The 22,789-nt window shown below is 40.4% G+C and overlaps 1 protein-coding gene across 1 annotated transcript; it reads left to right on the forward strand.

The window, feature by feature from the left end:
- Positions 1-19,393, forward strand: myd88 (MYD88 innate immune signal transduction adaptor). Its single transcript, XM_072259851.1, has 6 exons — positions 1-160; positions 490-850; positions 12,545-12,631; positions 14,660-14,840; positions 16,710-16,801; positions 17,572-19,393. Exons 2-6 carry the CDS (start codon positions 514-516, stop codon positions 17,724-17,726), a joined length of 852 nt encoding a protein of 283 aa, XP_072115952.1. The 5' UTR covers positions 1-160; positions 490-513; the 3' UTR covers positions 17,727-19,393.
- Positions 19,394-22,789: the final 3,396 nt, after the last annotated feature.

The raw sequence follows: 22,789 nt of genomic DNA on the forward strand, positions 1-22,789 counted from the left end.
TCGTCAGTTCCAGCACGTCACTTCCCGGAGCTGAGTGGAGACCTAGGAAGTGTCATCGGAGATTGTTTCAACATTAAAGTTTTCGCTTCCTGAAATATAAACTGGAATTATTTGCTGTTTTGTTTCCGGAGAGAAGATTTCTGTAATGGTCTTTTTGTCGGTATGTTTTATTTTCAGCGTTGATGGTTTCGAAGTTAAAAAAGAATCTTTGGTTGTTCTCTGCAACATGTATTACACACTACAGTAGATTAATATGTTCCTCTTGTATTTGTCGAGTTAACACCTTGGCGGGTCTAGAGGCGGAGATAATTTTAATCTGTTTTTAATGAAGCAAATTATTGCTTTGCATTGACGGGATGATGTTAAATATCCTCTCTTTCCCGTGAGTTCAGTATGAAGTTGGGAAAATGTGTTATCGTTATACTTTGGAGAGGATAAATAAGCGGGGCCGATTATAGAAATTATATTTTTTCCCTCTCCCCACCCCAGTGCAGAGTCCTGTGAACTCACAGGATGTTAAGTTGCACGAAGAAAGGTGAGGAAAGTGCAGACTCATCCATGCCCATTGACTTCTACTCTGTCCCTCTGAGCGCCCTGAACGTCGCGGTGAGGAAGAAGCTGGCACTCTTCCTCAATCCCAAGAGTGTAGTGGCGGCAGACTGGACGGAGCTCGCTGAGGAGATGGGTTTTCATTACCTCGAGATTAGGAACTACGACCGGTTAGAGAATCCTACCGGTAAACTGTTGGACGAATGGGGATCTAGAGAGGGTTCTTCCGTGGGCAAATTGCTGGAGCTGCTGAGGAAGATAGAGCGAGAAGATATCCTTGAAGACCTCATGATACCCATTGGTAAGCTTCTTGATCTCAAGTTTCCCCTGCATTCTTGTATATGCAGTATTATTATTTTACACCTTGGGGAGCATTTTATACTTCTTTTGCATTTTGCCTTTCAATTGCCATCCTCAACTGACAGTGGGTCTACCCTTTCAGTACTTCAAATGAAACATTAAACCAGAGTCGAATCAGCAGTAGTAGGTGAACGTAAAAGATTCCCCAATACGATTTGGAAAAAGACCCAATGGTATCTAGCTGGTTGAAGTGCAAGATGGTGCTTTGGTGAAGCTCAGTTTTCAGTGAGGAGAGCAAACAGCTGAAAAGTAAGACATTTTTCTTGAGTTGTTAAATGACAGTGGAGTTGCACACTCATCTTGTGAGTTGTGAAATCAGAGAGAAATCTCGTGACCTGGTGATTTTGTCTGCAGGGAGAGTATCCAGCTGCAGCTCCTCTCAGACTGTGTGAATTGATTGGAGCAGCAGCTGGACTCACTCTGGCAGAGATTTATAAAGATAGGAAGGTGACTATGCCAAAGGTTCTGTCAAATAGATGGGTGACAGCTAAGAGGGTGGAGAAAAGTCATGCAGGAGTCTCCTTTAGCACTTTCTCTCAAACAAGTATAAACTACTGTTTTGGATGAAGTTGCGGGAATGTCCTCTTGGGAGAAAATGACAGCAGTGGCCAGATGAGTAGCACCATGACTGGCTCTTGTGTGGCAGTCTAGGTCAAGTACTAGACAAGCAATAGTGATAGTGGTCTCAGACACAGATAAGTGATTCTGTGGCTGCGAGTGAGACTGCCAGGGCCAATAATGTTTCTGAGAAGGGACAGGTCATTCTGAAAGAGGAGGGCAAGCAGTCAGAGATCATGATCCATGATGGTGCCTATGACAAGCAGAAAGCGAGATGTGGTCCTGCAAAGAGAGGCAATAAATTAGAAAGCAGAAGCTGTCTCTGAGTTTACTGGGGCTTTGATAGAGATCTTTGTATTTTCTTTAGTGTCAGGGAAGGTCCCGAGGAATGGGGAATAGCCAGTATTGTTCCTCTGTTTAAGAAGGGCAGTAGAGACAAAACAGGGATAGCATCTACTTTCATCTGGATGAGTATAGACTTGTTAGGGAGAGTCGATGTGGTTTTGCATGGACGAGTTCATGTCTGAGAAGCTGGAATATTTTGAGGAGATGACAAGGGTGATTGATGGTATGGCAGTGGAAGTACACGTCTACGTAAATGCCTGTTAATATAGTTTTAGACAAGATCGCTCATAGTAGACTGGTCCAATAGGCTAATAGTATTCATGAAAACTTGGTAGATTGAATTCAAAATTGGCGTGGCCATAGAGACAGAAGAGATGTTGGAATGGAGTTATTTTGACTACAGATCAATAATCAGTGGTGCTGGGACCACTGATCTGGACAAAAATATATGATTTAAAAAAAAATCTTGTTGGAGTTGTGCACAATGAAGAAGATTGTCAAATGATATAGCAGGATGTTGACCAATTGGCAATATGGGCAGAGGTATGGCAAATGAAGTTTAATTTGGACAAGTGTGGGGTGTTGCACTTTGAGAACTCAAATATGAGAGTTAAGTATACAGTAAATAACAAAATCCTTAAGAGAATTGACGTAGTGAGGGATCTTAGGGAGATAGTATATAAAATTATGAGGGGTCTTTTTCCTTGTGCATAGCTTTAAGGCAGGCAGGGAGTGTAAAGGAGACTTACATGGCAATATTTTACACAATGTGGTAGGTGCCTGGTACACAATGTCGGGGCAAGTGGTGGAAGGAGACAGGATATCAGTGCTTATGAGGCATTTAGGTAGATATGTGAACTGTCATTCCACAGATGCACAGTACAGAGCATCCTAACAAATTGCATTACTACATGGTATGGGAATTGCACTGTGGCAGACAGGAAGGCTGTACAACAGGTAGTCAAAACTGCCCAATGCATCACCTGCACCAGCCTGCCCACTATTAAGGACGTAAGTGCAGAAAAGTGCTGGAAAAGGGCCAGTGGCATCTTAAAGGATCCCACCTGCCCTGCTGATAGACTGTTTGTCCCACTCCTTCAGGGAGGAGGCTGTGTAATATCCACACCAGGACCATCAGACTCAAAAACAGTTACTTTCCCCAAGTTGTAAGGCTGACCAACACCTTCACCCACTAACTCACCCCACCTCACCCCCCCACACTACCATTACTTTATTATTTCTTGTCAGTCACCTTAATGTACAAACACTCATGTGTCTAGCATTATTTTATGGATGTGCAAATAATCTATGTATGTAAGCCATATGTATTGCATTTTTATTATTATGTTCTTTATTTAATTGATTTTTTTGTGCTTCATCGGATCTGGAGTAACAGTTATTTTGCTCTCCTTTACACTTAAGTACCGGAAATGACATTAAACAATCTTGAAAACTGTGAAGGACATGAGAGACATTGGAGATCAACGTACAAAATGCGGGAGGAGCTCAGCAGGTCAGGCAGCATCAATGAAGGGAAATAAGCAATGGACATCTTAGTCCAAGTCCTGATAAAGGGTCTTAGCCCAAACATCAACTGTTTATTTTCCTTCATAGATCTTGCATGACCTGCTGAGTTCTTCTAGTATTTTGTGTGTTGAACTATCAAGGAACTGTGAGAGAGATAGACCATATGTAGTTTAAATTGTAGGAATTGTTGGCATAGACATCGTTGGCCAAACAGCCTGATCCTGCAGTGTAATACTCTATGTTCATTGCTGTTTTTTCCCAAAGAAATTTCCGTTGCATAAACCATCTGCTGTTTTTGAGATATTTCCCTGCATAAATCAAATGTTGTGTCTTCTACACAATAGTGCTTGCAGATTAAATGTGCTTCATTGATTATAAAGTAGTTTGGGGAAGAACATCTATGAATAGAGAATTTCTACTTCCTGTGCAATGTGGAGACATTGGAAATTGTGCTGAATCTGGCCATCTGTCTCTGTAGTTTCACAAAGCATCTGGTTCTTTCGCCATTCTCAGTGCAGTGTCTCAGAAACTTACGTGAAAAATTCATAGAAGTCAAATCGAGGATCTGGTGAAAGATAAATTCCTTACCCAATTGAGACAGTCTTTGATGATGTTGTATTTCCTTGTGATTAAGTTTGCTGAAGTCTTAGAATTGGAAATAAATAAAATAAAGGTAAGTCTCTTTTTAGCTCATTCACATAGTGTGGTCACCAGTGGAAGGCCGGACATTGAGGGTCTATCCCAATTTCCCTTTGAAATGAATGGATTACACTGTCATTTTAGATGGAAGTTGAGAATGAACCACATAGTTAGATCTGCAGCTACGTTCAGGCAAACCAGAGGAAGAGTAGTAGGTTTGCTTATGAGGACATGGATTTTACAGCATTCCAGTGATCGTATGGTCACCTTTTGCAATTCCAAATTTTTATTTCCAAATTTGTTTAATTACATTTTCAGTGCATTCTCCAACTGCTGTGGAAGGACTTAAGCCCAATTTATACTTCTGCGTCAAATGTACGCCGTAGGTACCGCGTACCCTACGCCATAGGGTGATGTGCACCTCCCCAAAAATGTAACTCACACGTTGCGGCGACGCAGACCACAACAACTGTGATTGGTCCGTTTGGTAGCATCACATTTCCTCCTGCACATTTCCAGTTGCTTTTCTCCGCCATGTCTGTACACTGATGCAAAATAAATGTTTGGAGACAATGAACCAATTCGTCAAATCTACCTGCTGACATCCGAAAATATTTGTAATGCATTTCTTTGTCCATGTCTCTCACAAAGAAACTCAACGGAGTGGCATAGAAACCCCACTGCCAACTAGCATTTTGGCGGGGAATTGCAGAGCAATGCAGACACAACTACGCATGCTCGCTATGGCGTAGGGCTATGCAAAAGTATAAATCAGCCCTACTGCGTAGCCCGTACGCAGAAGTATAAATCAGCCTTTAGACTATAAGACCATAAGACATAGGAGCAGAATTAGGCCATTCAGCCAATCACGACTCCTTTTCCAATCCATTATGGCTGATTCATTATCTCTCTCAACCATCTTCTCTTGCCTCCTCCCGTAACCTTTGACACCTTGACTAACCAGTAACCTATCAATATCTGCTCTAAATACACTCAATGACTTGGCCTCTACAGCCATACATGGCAATGAACTCCACAGGTTCCCTACCCTCTGGCTAGAGAAATTCCTTCTCATCTCTGTTCTAAATTGATATCCCTCCATTCTGAGGATGTGCCTTCTGGTTCTAGACTCGCCCACTATAGGGAACATCCTCTCCACATTCATTCTATCTAGACCTTTCAATATCAGATAGGTTTCAGTAAGATTCCCCCTCACTCTTCTAAGTTCCAGTGAGTATAATCTCAGAACCATCAAATGCTCCTCAAACATTAACCCTTTCATTCCTGGAAACATTCTTGTGATCCTTCTCTGGACGCCCTCCAGTGCCAGCACATCTCTTTTGTAGATTAGAGGCCCAAAACTGCACATAATACACCAATGCATTCTGGCCAATCTGTTATAAAGCCTTAGCATCACATTCTTGCTCTTGGATTCTCATCATCTTGAAATTAATGCTAACATTGCATTTACCTTCCTCACCACAGACTCAATCTGCAAGTTAACCTTTAGGGAATGCTGCACAAGGATTCCAAAGTCCCTTTGCACCTTTTGAAATTTCTCCCAGTTTAGAAAATTGTACACACCTTTAACCTTTCTAACAAAGTGCATGACAACACTCTTCCCTAAACTATATTCCATCTGCCATTTCTTTGCCATTCTCCCAATCTGTCCAAGTCCTTCTGCAAACTCCTTGCTTCCTCAACACTACCCGTGCCTCCACCTATCCTTGTATTGTCTGCAAACTTGGCCACAAAGCTATCAATTCTGTCATCCAAATGGTTGGCATATAACGTGAAAAGAGGCAATCCAAATACAGACTCCTGCAGAGTACCACGAGTCACCGGCAGTAAACCAAAATAGGCCTCCTTTATTCTGACTCTTTGCCTCCTCCAGTCAGCCAATGCTCTATCCATGCTACTAGCTTTCCTGTAATTCCATGGGCTCTTATCTTCTTAAGCAGTCTCATGTGCAGCACCTTGATAAGGGCCTTCTGAAAATCCAAGTAAACAACATCCACTGACTCTTTGTCTATCCTGCTTGTTATTTCCTCAAAGAATTCCAACAGATTTGTTAGGCAAGATTTCCACTCAGGGAAACCATGCTGACTTTGGACTACTTGATCATGAGCCTCTTAGCCCAAAATCTCATCCTTAATAATTGACTCCAACATCTTCCCAACCACTGAAGTTAGGCTAAATGGCCTATAATTTCCTTTCTTCTGTCTCCCTCCCTTCTTAAATAGTGGAGAGACACTTGCAAAGTTCTAGTCCACCAGAATCTAGTGATTATTGACAGATCATTGCTAATGCCTCCATAATCTCTTCAGCTACCTCTTTCAGATCCCTGGGGTGTAGTCCATTTGGTCCGGGACATATTTACCTTCAAACCATTCTGCTTCCCAAATATCTTCTCCTTAGTAATAGCAACTACACTCACTTCTGCCCCGTGATATTCTTGAATTTCTGACATGTTGCTTGTGTCTTCCACAGTGAAGACTGGCACAAAGTATTTACTAAATTTGTCTGCCATTTCCTTGTTCCCCATTACTACCTCTCCAGCATCATTTTCCTGCAGTCCATCCACTCTCGCCTCTCTTTTATCATTTATATATCTGAAAAATCGTTTGGTTTTCTCTTTGATATTCTTGGCTAACTTACCTTCATATTTCATCTTTTCTATCCTCATGCTTTTTTAGTTACCTTCTACTGGCTTTTAACAGCTTCCTAATATTCTAACTTCTCATTTTTTGCTATATTATATGCCCTCTTTTTTTGCTTTTATGACTTGAATGTCACTAATCTAGATGCTGGTCCACTCATTTAACTTTGATGTTAACACGGGCTACAAGAGTATGTAACATGGAACTGTTAAATTTACTGGTGTGTGTGCTTTCCTGGGGTGTAAATTATACACATCAGTGTGCTTTTGTGGACAAGATCTACTTGCACTCAAATTTCTTGCCAGTTTCATTATGTGTTATTTTTAAGAATCAGCATAGATTATGGAACCAAACCTGTACCCTATATTCCTACTTTAATGATGAATTATTTCAATTTTCTAAACAATTTATCAATTTGTCCACATTAACAACAGCAAATTTTGGACTGGACAATTTTTAATATAGCTCGTATTAATGCTGTAGATATTTTAGAGTCCTAATGACCAGTGATATGCTAAAGAGTTTGAAAGATATTTAATTTATAACTCTGCCATCTGCATTGCTATAGTTTTTGAATTGTTTATGATCCCAGAATAACCTATAAAAATCATTGTTTGACAACATAAACGTTGGAGCAATCTTTGGAATGCCTTTATTCCCTATATGAATTGAATACCACTCTCTCCGATGCCTTCGTCAGGCTGCAAGGCACAGGAGTACCACCAACTGAAATGAGGGAATTGCTTATGCATACGTCACCATCACAAATTAAAGCATATAACGGTGTAAACTCGAAATTGTTGCTTCAGGAAGTTTATAACTGAAGACTTAGCAAAAATCCTTATCTCACAGCAAAAAAAAATAAGGTAAACCCTGTGACTTATTGTAAAGCTGGTAAAAGACAGTGATGTTTACTGTTGTTCAGCAGGAGCTTTACAACTTTAGTTTTGGTACCTATTATCAAGAAAAGGAAGTGAATCTTAAAGGTGCTATTTTTAGTTTGTAATTTTACTGCAAGGCCAGTTTCCCATGGTTTTTGCATTCGATCTAATTGCTGAGTAATAACGTGCATCCTTGCTTATTCATTTACGATATTTATAATGTATTTAAAGAGAGCAAAATTTCTACTACCTAGGTCATGCTTTGCAGGACATTTCCCTTATACATGTGTATAAAGATGTAAAATAGTGGCAAGCATGTATATCTCAATACAGCAGTATACAACCTGGTATCTCTTGTGAAACGTCACTTTCCTATTGTGTTTCTTTACAATTAGTTTTCTTCACCATTGCGGTAATTCTCTATAGTCCTACAATTCTCTGAGAACTCTTCCACTGACCCTAGCATCTTGTGCCCCTCTAATTCCCATTGCCTCAATGACTGATGTCTCCCTTTACATACCTTTGTTTACAGCGGACTAGTAATTGCATTTTTGCTGGCTATGCAGAAATCATAGCTGGTGACTTTTAATAAATGAATAAAAGTAAAGAATTCCTCATTTTATGTATATTTACTTATGATAACTTTGAATACATCAGCTGGTACTGATCACATTTTTGCACAAGCTGGACCCTGTACATTCTCATCATTGTCCTGGAGCTCAATCCTCCAACAATATGATTAGGCAAGATCAGAATACCTTACTAACTGAGAGGTCTCATCTTTAATGTAAAGCTGCACTTCCATCGCCAATAAAAAGTACAGATTACATTTCGAAGTAACAGTAAGTTTCACATTTCACTTCCCTAGTTTGAGCAAACAGGATTTCAACTATCTTCCTTTCTCATATTTTTATCTGTTACCTGTTTGATAACATTTTTAAGAATACAAAGTCATAATTCAGATACACATTCCAGGTGATTAAATACAAATTCAATAGTTCTGTAATGACTTGATCTCAGTCAATTTTTAAATGTGTAGGCGGAGCAAAACAATTTCACATCTGTTTTACTCATTTTAGCTTGGGGAAATAAAAACTAAAAAAATGATTTCTCTCAGTCGATTTAAAAACTAACTCAATGCCACTTGCAATGGACAATTCCTGGATATCAGTTTTTCTAAAAATGAAAAAAATCAGCCATAAAATTTAAAAGAATACTGCAGCTTTGTGGACATCTATCATTCTTTCTCTTTCTCCTTCTCATTCTCGTTAACTATTTCTCGCTCTTTCTACTCTCATTTACTCGTTTTCTCCTTTTCCTTCTCTCTTCCATCTTCCCCATTTGAAATTTGAAGTTGGTGTTTCAAAATTCAAGAACCCTGATCCAATAATATAGCCACTGATAGCCACTCTTTCTCTAGGCACTGCTACAGCATCATTGTCAATGAAAGTTTCCTTCTAAATCAAGGAATTTTTGAATTCTTGGAATATCCTCTTTTCACCTTACTCTCTTCCTCATTGCCCACTTCTTTGTGAAGGCTATTGATTACTTTGTCTAATCACATTTCTTTGGTTTGGCATCCATTTTACCTGATTTTTACTTTGTTGAATTTCCCTGAGTGATATTTCAATAGTAGAAAAGTTGTAGAAACATACTGAGTGAGAGAAGAGTGAATTAATCCTTGTATATTATGAGATGAAATATGTTAATATACATGTAGACGAGAGAACTTGATACAAACTTTTTAGAGGAATTGCACAGCATTATGAAGAATATTTTTGAAGTATGCATTATTTTACTTTTAAACACTAAAATTAGAGAATAATGAAAACAAAAGTAGAAACTAAATCAGCCGAAAGCAATCATACATTCCATACAGTCAGAAAACAAAGGTAAATTGAACTACAGTACTGGAGTAGGTAGTGAATAGCAAGAAGATAAGATTCATTACAACTTAAGGGTGGCCAGAAATAAATAGGAACTGCTAACATTTTGAGTCTGCAGAATTACAGATTCAATTGATACCAGATCCTGAGATGACAGATTAGTAGCTAAAATCTTAAGGTATATTCATTGCAGTACCAGTAAGAAGATCCTAGGTTTGATTTCTCCTTCATCATGGATTGGTTAACTTTGGTAGGGCAAGATGAATCACTCTTATTGACCCTGGATGGCAAAGGATAGCACAATTCAAGCAGGGTTCCATCTGGTAACCATATAAGTTGAAGGTTTCAAGTGAATAGTCATAGTCATAGTCATACTTTATTGATCCCGGGGGAAATTGGTTTTCGTTACAGTTGCACCATAAATAATTAGATAGTAATAAAACCATAAATAATTAAATAGTAATATTTAAATTATGCCAGGAAATAAGTCCAGGACCAGCCTATTGGCTCAGGGTGTCTGACCCTCCAAGGGAGGAGTTGTAAAGTTTGATGGCCACAGGCAGGAATGACTGCCTATGACGCTCAGTGTTGCATCTCGGTGGAATGAGTCTCTGGCTGAATGTACTCCTGTGCCCAACCAGTCCATTGTGTAGTGGATGGGAGACATTATCCAAGATGGCATGCAACTTGGACAGCATCCTCTTTTCAGACACCACCATCAGAGAGTCCAGTTCCATCCCCACATCATAACGGGCCTTCCGAATGAGTTTGTTGATTCTGTTGGTGTCTGCTACCCTCAGCCTGCTACCCCAGCACACAACAGCAAACATGATAGCACTGGCCACCACAGACTCGTAGAACATCTTCAGCATCGTCCGACAGATGTTAAAGGACCTCAGTCTCCTCAAGAAATAGAGACGACTCTGACCCTTCTTGTAGACAGCCTCAGTGTTCTTTGACCAGTCCAGTTTATTGTCAGTTCGTATCCCCAGGTATTTTGTAATCCTCCACCATGTCCACACTGACCCCCTGGATGGGAACAGGGGTCACCGGTGCCTTAACCCTCCTCAGGTCTACCACCAGCTCCTTAGTTTTTTTCACATTAAGCTGCAGATAATTCTGCTCACACCATGTGACAAAGTTTCCTACCGTAGCCCTGCACTCAGCCTCATCTCCCTTGCTGATGCATCCAACTATGGCAGAGTCATCTGCAAACTTCTGAAGATGACAAAATTCTGTGCAGTAGTTGACTTGGTGCTTTTAATATCTGAGCTATGCCATGCTCATTCTCATTTCTGGTTGATCACCATACTGACAGACATTACTTTGGGCAATAAGGAACAGATACCTGAATGCAGAAAAAGAATTGTTGAAGCTGCCGTAGACATTAGGCCAGGATTCCTGCACTTTGTAATAGAGGGTCTTAATGTGTAGATGATATAATGAAGGTGAGACCAAACTTGGTTTTAATATTTTCCCCTACAGAAAATATTAAAACCTAGTGGCTGATTTAGGTATCACGTTTAACTTTGTCTTTGAGGCAACAGCCTCACAGTGGAATGAATGTTTACAGATTGTATGATTCCTTTTGAAATAGAACTCAAACCTAGAAACACATGATTGACAATTGATAAAACTGCTGAATGAATTCGATGGCACTTAATACTGGAATGCAGAAATTACACAAAAACTTGTTTTTACCTGAGCATTTTAATATCTTATTGGGGAATCTAGTTTGATGCAGTGGATATCTGTTACTGCTTGTTTTGTTGCACCTCCTGACAACTGAGGATTGGATATGTTGAATAGTTCACAATGGTATCAAACCTCTGCTGACTGTAGGCATTATACTACCGTTACACGTGGAGGACCTTTCAAAGATTGGCAATAATCAAGGGTCACCTTGCCCTTGGAGCTGGAGAATATTGCCAAACAAATAATGACCCGGCAAAATATGAAGGGGAGTTAGAACCGCTGTACGGTCATAAAGACAGGAGTAACATTCTGATCCCAAGTATCCTTGTAAGACCCGTAAGTAATAAGGAACTGGGTTATCCATGCCTCTTTAAATATACATGACTTTAAGGAAACCCTATGGCAAGAGATAAGGTACTTAGCAAAAGTAAAGCTAGACCTGTACCACAGAGTTAAAATGTAGTGTGGTACCCATTATCCAAAATTAATGTTCTGGAGATGGTGAATTTGAATCCCAATATAGCAATGGAAAAGGAGGTAATAGTGATAATAGAGCTGTTGGGGTATTGCAAGAGTCCAAGTGATAAACTACAGTCCATAAGCAGATGAAACCAGGCAAACTTAGCCAATTAGAACATAGAACATAGAAACCTACAGCACATTTCTGGCCCACAATGTTGTGCCGACCATGTAACCTACTCTAGGAACTGCCTAGAGTTACCCTACCGCATAGCCCACTATTTTTCTAAGCTCTGTATACCTATCTCTTAAAAGACCCTGTTCTATCTGGCTCCACCACCATTGCTGGCAGTGCATTCCATGCACCCACCTCTCTCTGTGTGAAAAACTTATCTCTGGCATCTCCTCTGTACCTGCTTCCAAGCACGTTAAAACTATGCCCCCTCGTGTTAGCCATTTCAGCTCTGGGAAAAAGCCACAATCAATGCTGTCATCATCTTATACACCTCTCATCGTCCATTGCTCCCAGGATAAAAGGCCAAGTTCACTCAACCTATTCTCATAAGGCACACTGTCCAATCCAGGCAACATCCCTGTAAATCTCCTCTGCACCCTTGCTATAGTATCCACATCTTTCCTGTAGTGAGGTGACCAGAACTGAACACAGTACTCCAAGTGGGGTCTGACCAAGATCTTGTATAGCTGTAACAATTGTGACTTACTTGTTAACTCTTAAAATATTAAAGTGTTATTCTTAAGAAAAACCCTGAAGTGTCTGAGTTTAAAAATAATTACAAAACCCTCAAACAGCTATTTTCTTTTAACTTGGAAGGGTAAATCATTTTGATCAGAGTAATATGTGAAACAAATTTGGAAGAATAAGATCACTTGGCAGAAAATTGGGTTCAAAGATAAAAGGAATTTAAGTCTAAAAATTTGTATCAGTGTTTAAGTATCATAATCCATCTTTATTTGTGTTTTACAGAAAAGTACTGCAGAGAACACCTCAATAAACCAGTTCAGGTGCCATCAGTGGATAGTAGTGGCCCAAAGAGCACATGTGGTACTTCAGGTAAGATCATTTTTCTTACAGGAGAACAAAGTAACGCTGTTAATATTTGTCACAGCGAGGATTGTTCTTCCTTCCGTTTAAAGATCTAAGCATCCAAGGATGAGTTTTAAAAATAAATATTCTTGGCTATAACCCTAATGTATGACCTTGATTGCAGCTGAGGACAGTACTATGATGCACCTGAGATAATTTCATATCTCTGGTACTGTTTGAGTGAAGTTCGTACATTCTTCCTTTGGCTGTGTTTCAACCATAGGATTGAACCAAATATATGAATCACATAGCAACATTTCTAAGACATGCCAAGTGTAGATAAAATTAGCCACTATAAATTGCACCTTACATATAGATAGGTGGTTAAAAGCTGAAGGGACTTGATGAAAAATGGGAAGAATAAATCACAGGAAAACTGAGTGGGAGAATAATATTGCTCTCTGAACCAGCAAAGACAAAATGGACTGAAATGACCGCTTTTGATGTTATGTGGAAATATAGACCTGCTTCCTAACTAAAAGCTAAATAACTATTATGAGAAAAGGTTTTGGACAATGATTAGAGAAATTTCATAATAATTACTAACTCTGTTGGGTTTATGAGATAGTGAAGAATCATTTCAAAAAGTTAATTTGTTTTAGCTTGTTTAGACAAAATTAAATCAGACTGTAAGTTATGAAGTATATTGAGGATGAACGTGAAATGATAACCTTGCTATCATGTGTATTTTATGTAATAACATGCAACTATTGGTCCAAAGCAGAGAACTAAAGCAGTGTAAACATATTTACAGAGAAACATAATGGTCTAATGCTTCAAATTTAGGATTTTATTTTCTTGGCTATAGTGATGCACCTCTGAAAATATAATACAGCTAGCTCATTTCTGCTGTCTATGTCATACATAAAACCTAAAGGTAAATTCAGTATTTCCACCTGATCAATAGGAAGCCATCTGATGAAAGGGATTCAGCTTTTTCTTTGTTTACAAAGATAGTGAGAGGTAACATAGTGTAAAATCATCTAATCAAAATAATAGGTTTTGTGTGTGGTAAAATTTCAGCTGTCCTTCATTTTAATGGTCAGCACTTACTTGAAAAAAATGGAATCTATCTGGTTTCCCAACTACTTCTTGGTAGCTGGAAGGACCCAATATTGCTGGAATTGTTGACCATAGCTAGTAATTAATCAGTTGATCCACAGCAGATGCATTGACTACAAGGGTTAGTGCATCATTGGAATACTATGTGCAGTTTTGGTCACTATACTATAGGAAGGATATGATTAAGTTACACGATACAGAAAATAATCACAAAGATGTTTGCCAGGACTGAAGGGCTTGAATACTGGATAGACTGGGACCATTTCTCTTGAAGGATGCTGAGGGGTGACCTTGTAGAGATTTATAAAATTATGAGTACCATAGGTTATGTGGAAAGTTAGTTCCACTCCCCCTGGGGTAGAGTACTCTAAAGCTAAAGGGCATAGGTTAAAGGTGAGAGGGGTAAAATTTACAAGGGAGCTGAATAAAACATATTTCATAGAGAGGGTGGCGGGTAGCTGCTAGAAGAAGTGGTAGAGATGGGTAGAATTACAACATTTAAAACATTTAGGGAGGTTTCTGGATTGGAAAGGTTGAGAAGAAAATGGGCCTGATGAAGTCAAATGGAATGAGCTCAGGAAGGCACCTAAGTCGGCATGGACAAGTTGGGCTGAAGGACCTGTATGACTGAAATGTGAAGCACAATCTATTCTGTAAATACTGGAAACCCAGAGCAACACATACAAAAGTGCTGGGGGAACTCAACAGGACAGAGAGAAACAAACAGTTGACACATCGCCAAGACCCTGCATGGGAACTTGAAAGGAAGGGGGAAGAAGCCAGAATAAGCAAGTGGGGGAGGGGAAGGAGTACAAGCTGGCAAGTGATAGGTGATATCAGGTGAGGGAAAACTACTAGCGGAGGAATTCTTTCAGAGCTGTAGGGTATGCATGTACCAGGTGATGGATTAATAAGTGCTCTTTTACCCTACAGGCGATACACCTAGACTTTTTGATGCCTTTATCTGCTATTGTCAAGCTGACATTGAGTTTGTTCATGAAATGATCAAGCAACTCGAGCAGACTGCATACAAACTTAAGCTGTGTGTATTTGATCGTGATGTGCTGCCAGGGTCATGCATCTGGACCATCTCTAGTGAGCTCATTGAGAAAAGGTATGCAGAAACTGTCAAGCAGGATTTGGGAACACAACAGGTTTTGGGGCAATGACCACATTAGCAGAGAACTTAGTGTGTCAGTAGTTTGTCATGGGGAATAAGGAGAGTCGTTCACTATGTTTCTTGAGATTGAGGCATTCAGGCCCATCTTTCCCTTATCAGATGGTCCATCGCAAATGAAATTGTTAACCAATCATTAGCAATTAGTCCCCATTTACTAGACTACAACAGATCCAGACACAAGGTCTGGATCCCAGCCTCCCAACATTTAAAACCTTAGGAAGACACATGACACCACGTCTTCCCAAGCATGCAATACCTCCTGGATATTATGTCTTCTTAGGCTTCGTACAGCATTGTTCTGAAATTAAAATATGTTGGAATCTTTTCTGATACCCTACTCAGAATTCTTATTCATAAGTATATCTTAACAACATGGCTTGGCAGGAAGCTCAAAATCAAGGAAGGTCATCTGCTAACATAATTCAGGTTCCTCTGCACAGATCATTGAGTAGCAATGAGGAGCAGAACCCAGAGTTAATATGTCTTTTTCACCCTAGTCGAATATATTCTCCCTAGATATTTCATCTTGTAAGCAATAAATGCAACAGAGTTTCAAAGATTGAAATTGGAAGCACTCAGAGTGCCTCAGCCAGAAAAGTTTGCTGAGTCATTTGTGGGATGTGATTCAAGCACTAGGAAGTCAAACTGAAATATTTTTGAATGGTGGATTGAGATCTGAAAGTACATTTCCATAACCGTGATAAATATGTTCGTTCAATTAAGAAAATGTGTTAATAATCAATATTGAGAGCTTTTTTTAGCATGGATTGATGCCAAGGATGAATACTGAAAAGATGAATTAGAATGGTCACTTACTTCCTCATTTTTGCATGTTGAAATGTTTTGATTGAATTGACTTTATTTCTTACATCCTTCACATACATGAGGAGTAAAAATCTTTATGTTACGTCTATGTCTGAATGTGCACTGTGCAAATTATAGTAATTTGTAATAAATAGTATGTATAGTAAGATGTACAACAGAAAAGTCAGTATAGCTGAGAGATACAATTGTCAGTCTGATGGCCTGTTTATGGTTGGGATGACTTGGGTCCCCAATGATCCTCCGGGTCCTTTTTATGCACCTGTCACTGCAAATGTCCTGAACTGTGGGAAGTTCACATCCACAGATGTGCTGGGCTGTCCGCACCACTCTCTGCAGAGTCCTGCGATTGAGGGAAGTACATTTCCCATATTAGGCAGTGGTACAGGCAGTCAGGATGCTCTAAATTGTGCACCTGTAGAAAGTCCTTAAGATTTGGGCACTCATGCTGAACATCTTCAACCATCTGAGGTGAAAGAGGCGCTGTTTCACCACACAGCTGGTATGTACAGACCAGTTGAGGTCCTCGGTAATATGTATGCCAAGGAACTTAAAGCCGTCACCCTCTCAACCCCAGATCCATTGACGTCAACAGGGGTTAACCTTGTCTCCATCCTACCTGTAGTCCACAACCAGCTCCTTTGTTTTGGAGACATTGAGGGAGAGGTATTTTTTTTTTTCTGACACCACTGTGTTCGGATGATGACTTCAGGGTGAGGATTGCCCTCACTTCTATTCCAGGCCATCTCATCACATTTTGCCAGTAATTATATTTTATCTGTGGACTCCAGTGATCTATAACAAATAATCTTTTTATAATTGATTACACTTGTGGGGAACTTTTCCTACTTGAAATTGACGTCAGACAGGGAAGGAAGTTAGTGGTAGTGACTAAAGTACTAAAATTAAATACTAGAGTGATATGAATTGCAGGCGTTCCACTGGAAACTTATGGGTGATCTTTTTCTTATTAATTGACAGGTGTAAAAGAATGGTGGCTGTAATTTCTGATGACTATTTGGTTAGCGACGATTGTGATTTTCAAACAAAGTTTGCTTTGAGTCTTAGTCCAGGTAAACTAACTATAAATTATATATTATCATCAACTCATTTCTTTTGTGTGCTGTGTTATTAACTTTTCCATCTTCTCTTTACGAATTTCACACCAATTCATCTTTTTCACTGGTTTGTTCAACATTTGATCTCTTGCTTCAACCTTTGAGCTTCTCAATTTTTCTCTAATTGAATACTGTTTTATTTTTTAAGAAGTGATATTTACCACAAAGTTTTTCTGTTTTTCACTTGTGAGTGCATAGGCACTCTCCTCCATTCCGTCATTGAATGATGCCTTGGGAAGCCTTTCCGATTTCCGTAGCAGTTATGGCAAAAATGCATCTTCGTGGAAGCAGTAGAGCCATGCAAACAACAAGGTGTAGCAGGGAGTAAAGCAGCTTACTAGCTACCTCCTTGGTACTCTACAGGGTATATCACTGAACCAAACCATACAGAGCTGATTCTGGATATGTGTGCTCAGCATTGAACCAATTTCAGGCAGAGATTCTGAGTGTGCTGGGACCGCTTCGTGAAGCTCCTTTGCTCTGTCTGCCCAAAAGGCGGGATTTCCCAAATTGCTACCCATTTCAATTGCTTGAGTTCCTCCGGCATTTTCAGTGTGGTGCTGGATAAAAGCTGGTTTCTGATTTGTATTTTCTGCAGACTTGCTGTAATTCAAATTCTATCCAAGGTATAGTCTTAAGTGAAGATAAGTGGAGAAGTAAGATAGTCGACTGGATGTAGCAGAGTAATTTCAAATGTAATGCATTGTTTTTCTTTGGTTCTACAGGTGCACGAGACAAACGGCTGATCCCTGTCAAATGCAAACCGATCAAGAGAGAGTTTCCCAGTATTCTCCGCCATATTACTTGCTGTGATTACACAAACCCAAATACTAAATCATGGTTCTGGAAGAGGCTTGCAGAGGCAATCGCACAGCCTTGAGAGTGCCTAGACAAGGAATGAAACCACTCAAGTTGATTGGAGTAAAAATTGTATGGGGATTCTACAATAAGATCACTCAGTGAACTATACTCAAGGACTGGCTCTGTTATATTAACTACTTTATGCTTTCTTCAGTGTTAAAATAACTGAATACCTTTCATCCAGGGGCCAGATTTAATTTAAATGAAAGGAAGTTTTGGAGCAAGTATAATAATGGTTTAGAACATGTTGCACAGGAAATGCAAACTATGAACTGCCACATGGAAACATCAAACACCATATCTATGCCTTTAAATCAAGCAACCGAAAAGCCTGTAATTAGATTAGATATTCTATTTGACCAATTGTGTTTTCACGGGCTCAAAATAGAGCACCTGCTTCTTTCTTTTACCTCTTCCAACCCATGAGAAGATAGTGGCTAGTTATTTTGTGATAACTTACATTATAAATTACTTCACAATCTAAAATGTTGGCTTTATTGGAGGTAGCCATATAGTCCCCATGGTTACTGAAAATTCAAGCAATACAGTTGCAGACAAGGTAGTACAATTGTTATTTGTTGCAAGTTCTTCAGACTTCAGGTTAAAAATTGACCTGATGTCAAATGATGATCTTCTTTCAAAGTGGCACATGTACTCCTAACTGATATTACAAATTGCATAAAGTGGCAAATAATATCCATTTAGTTTGGAATAAATACATACATTCTCTAATGATTGTATTAATAGGCTATTCTAGAGTAACAATCCAGGGAGTGAGAGTTCAAAATTTGTTTATTTTCTACAAATGCAACCAAGGGAAGACTGATAAAGCACTTAAAATTGGTTAAAAAAAAGACTTAATTAAAGTAGACATTAAACCATTTCCACTTTTCACAAGAATTCCAAGATGGGAGGCCATAAACAAAAGATATTCACTAATAATTTCAACAGTTGAATCTGTGAAATATTTTTCCACATTGCGTAATGTGTATCGTTGAGGTGTGCACTTCATTGAAGTGGAAATTACATGAACACAGGAGCTGCGAAGAGGAGGAGAAAATGTTGAATTAGTAAACGAAGAAGGGAAAGAAGAGGCTTATGTGGAAAATTTGCTGATTGGCTTGAAAATTCATTAAAAGTTAGCTTTAAGGCATTATGGAAAACCATAATGTTTTGTGGAGTATAAAATCTACCATCCTTGTTCAATGGCCTATTTGTTATACCAGTTCCAAACCATTATTGTTGATTCCAAACTGCTTTCTGAAGTGATTTATTTAACTATTCAGTTGTATCAAGCTCCTGTCAATACTTCCGAGGGCAACTAGAAATGGGGTGAAAACTACCTTCACTAATGGTGTCCATATCAGTGAATGAGAGCTTGCTATCTGACAGAGAATTTGTAGTCAATAGTTGGAACATTAATAATTTCATCTGCATTTTAGAAAATGCAATAGAAAGTAGGCTTTTTCCTTTCGACACTGTGGGTATAACTTTTAACCTGCACATTTATTTGTTCACAAGCAAGAGAAAATCTGCAGGTGCTGGAAATCCAAGCAACACACACAAAATGCTGGAGGCACTCAGCAGGCCAGGCAGCATCTATGGAAAAGAATACGGTTGATGTTATTTGTTCAATTTTTTTGCTATGGTTTTATGCATTATTAATAAAATCACTTTTTTACACAATTTTTGTTTTCCTTTTTTCGAAACACCAATAAACACTTTGCGGAAGTTTGTTTATCAATTTCTAATGATTGTTATCATAACACTGCCTTGTATAGTAAATCAAATTCACATGGAAGACATTTAAAAAAAAATTTACATATGGTTTTGTCAAAGGGAAGTTGTGTTTGTGAGGATGAATGAAAGGGGGCCAATGAAAGTACAAAACTGAATTAACAAAAGACATTCCACGAAGTGTCAGGGAGAAAAAAATATTGCACAAAGAGTTTGTGGCTTTGTGTTATAGATCATGGAACCAGGCCTTTCAGTCCAATTTCGTCCATATCAGCAATCAGCTTGTACCTTCTGCCTGCATTTGGCTTGCAGTCCTCTAAAAGTCTCCCACTTGTTACTTGTCTAAATGGCTTTAAAATTTTGTTAATTTAACTTTGTAGGTTAAGGTGGCGCTGATAAGTGGCAACTCTGCGTGCGGCTTTAATAGGAATCATCAAACATTCGAATCAGAACGACTACAGCTGAAATTCACAGTCACAAGCATGGGTATTTAAAACATCTGAAAAAACTATTGATACTTAATTGCAGTGATATCAGCGGACCCTGGAAAGGAGACTTGTGTCACGAGAGCAGTTCCCCTTTAAGAAAACAGAAGGGGGATGGCGCGCTGGTTTACAGGTACAACTGGAAATACCAAGTTCCTATACCACCACTCTTGACTCCTGCTAGTGAATGTACAGTCTCTTAAAATAAAATTGAGGACCCAAGAGCGAGATTGGTTTACCAGAGGGACATGAGGGATTGCTGTGTACTTTGCTTCATGGAATCATGGCTGTCCCCTGCCATTTCAGACACAGTGTTGTAGCCCAATGGCTTCATCATTCTGCATGAAAACAGGACCGCTCAGTCTTCCATAGGCGGAGTAGGTTTTATGATTGATGGTGCCAATGAACAACACAGCTAACGGTGACGTACTGCAGACTGTTCACAAAACTAATTCTTTAGCTACTTTCAGATATGATTCTAGTACTAAGCTGTATGCAACTAGAACCTGTGATTTACATTTTGATGGTGTGGTGTTGCACTGATTAAGCATTCTGGCACCGTACTGTCTCTGAGAGAGTTTGGTGAGGTTGAAAGCGGAGTGGGTGGCCTGGAGAAGGGGCATGAGCTAATGCTTGGTTCCATTATTTCTCTCCAAAAGAGGCGTCGAGCAAGGTTGAAGTTGACAAAGATAAGAGCAGAGGATGGGTGTGTGTTGGGTGCCGCCTGCCTGCACTTGACAGGTCTTCTTCTCCCTCTTGCTAGCTGCTGTCAGAGGGAAGTGCAGGAGTCTTGGGATCCATGCCGCAAGGACTAATTGGTGAGGCTTGTGGCTGTGGTTTGTTTTGGGGGACTTTGAGGTTCACCTTGCATGTGTTTCTGGATTCTGGTTCCTCCTTGCTTTGCTGTTTTTGATCCGAGCATTCAATGTGGACTGGGGTGCTCAGGTGAAGAATGGCTCTCTGGCCTGCAATTGGCCAGCAGCACTGTGCTGAACTGAACGAGACGGTATTATTGGACTCCTGGTTTGATAGTGTATGTGTTTTTCACCCACTTTTTGCCATTGGCACAATTTGTTCATTTTTCACGCGTTGGATGGTTGATATTTTCTTGAACGGGTACCATGGTGCTTCTTTGTTTTGTGACTGCCTGTGGGAGGATGAATCTCAAGAGTAGTATTCTGTATAATGTACTTTAAATCTTGGAAACTTTGAACCCCTTGTAGTGCACTGACATGGCAGTTCTGCTCACCCAACCTGGAACATCTGGTGGTCAAACATCCTCCTTTTTATCTGCCACAGAGTTCTCCGCCATCATCCTGGTGGCGGTATACAGTCCACCTCAGGCAAACATCAAGGAGGCACTGGAGGAACTGAGCTCCATAATCAACAGGCATGAAACAGTACACCTTGATGCCTTCCCATTCATTCCCACTTCTTGCCAGGCTAGCTTGAAGAAGTCACCGAACATCCACTAACATATCGCCTATGGACCCAGAGGAGCCAATACACTTGATCAGTGTTATATCATCATCAAAAATGCTTACCATGACATCCCATGCTAACTCTTTGGAAAGTCCAACCACCTGGCTGTACTTCTACTCCTAGCAGAGACTAAAGAACACAGCACTACTGGTGAAGACCAAGAAGGTATGGTCAAGTAAGGTGGAGGAGTGCTTACAGGACTGCTTTGAGTCAGTGAACACAAAATAATCTGCAGATACTGGGATCAAAGCAACACTCACAACACACTGGAGGAACTCAGCAGGTCAGGCAGCATCCGTGGAAACGATGAGTTGATGTTTCGGGCCGGAACCCTTTGTCAGGACTGAAGACGGAAGGGGCAGAGGCCCTATAAAGAAGGCGGGGGAGGGTTGGAAGGAGAAGTCTGGTAGGTTCAGTTGAAAAACCAGTAATTTGAAAGACAAAGGGGTGGAGGAGGGGAAGCAGCGAGGTGATAGGCAGGAAAACAATGGGTAGTAGAAGGAGACGGAACCATGAGGGAGGTGGTAGGCAGCTGGGGGAGGGGGCAGAGTGACATAGGGATAGAGGAAAGAAGGGGGAGGAAATTACCGGAAGTTGGGGAATTCTATGTTCATACCAAAGGGCTGGAGACTACCTCGATGGTATATGAGGTGTTGCTCCTCCAACCTGAGTTTAGCCTCATCATGGCAGTAGAGGAGGTCATGTATGGACATATCTGAATGGGAATGGGAAGCAGAGCTGAAGTGGGTGGCTACCGGGAGATCCTGTCTGTTTTGGCGGACGGAGCGGAGGTGCTCGACTAAGTGGTCCCCCAATCTGCATCGGGTTTCACCAATGTAGGGGAGGCTGCACCGGGAGCACCGGATGCAATAGATGACCCCAACAGACTCACAAGTGAAGTGTTGTCTCACCTGGAAGGACTGTTTGGGGCCCTGAATGGCGGCAAGAGAGGAGGTGTAGGGACAGGTGTAGCACTTACGCTTACAGGGATAAGTGCCAGGTGGGAGATCTGTGGGGAGGGACAGATGGCTGCGGAAAGCGGAGAGGGGTGGAGAAGGAACGATGTGCTTAGTGGTGGGGTCCTGTTGAAGGTGGCGGAAGTTGCAGAGGATAATGTACTGGATCCGGAGGCTGGTGCCATTCCCTATCTCAGTTCCTCCGTCTCCACGGCATCTGCTCCAAGGATGAGACTTTCTGTTCTAGGACATCTCAAATGTCCTCTTTCTTTAAGGATCGTGGTTTCCCTTCTACCGTCATCAATGATGCCCTCACCCGCATCTCCTCCATTTCCCGCACTTCAGCCCTCACCCCATCCTCCCGCCACCACAACAGGGACAGAGTACCCCTTGTCCTCACCTACCACCCCACCAGCCTCCGG

Source organism: Mobula birostris, chromosome 1, assembly GCF_030028105.1.
Source record: "Mobula birostris isolate sMobBir1 chromosome 1, sMobBir1.hap1, whole genome shotgun sequence".
Taxonomy (NCBI): domain Eukaryota; kingdom Metazoa; phylum Chordata; class Chondrichthyes; order Myliobatiformes; family Myliobatidae; genus Mobula; species Mobula birostris.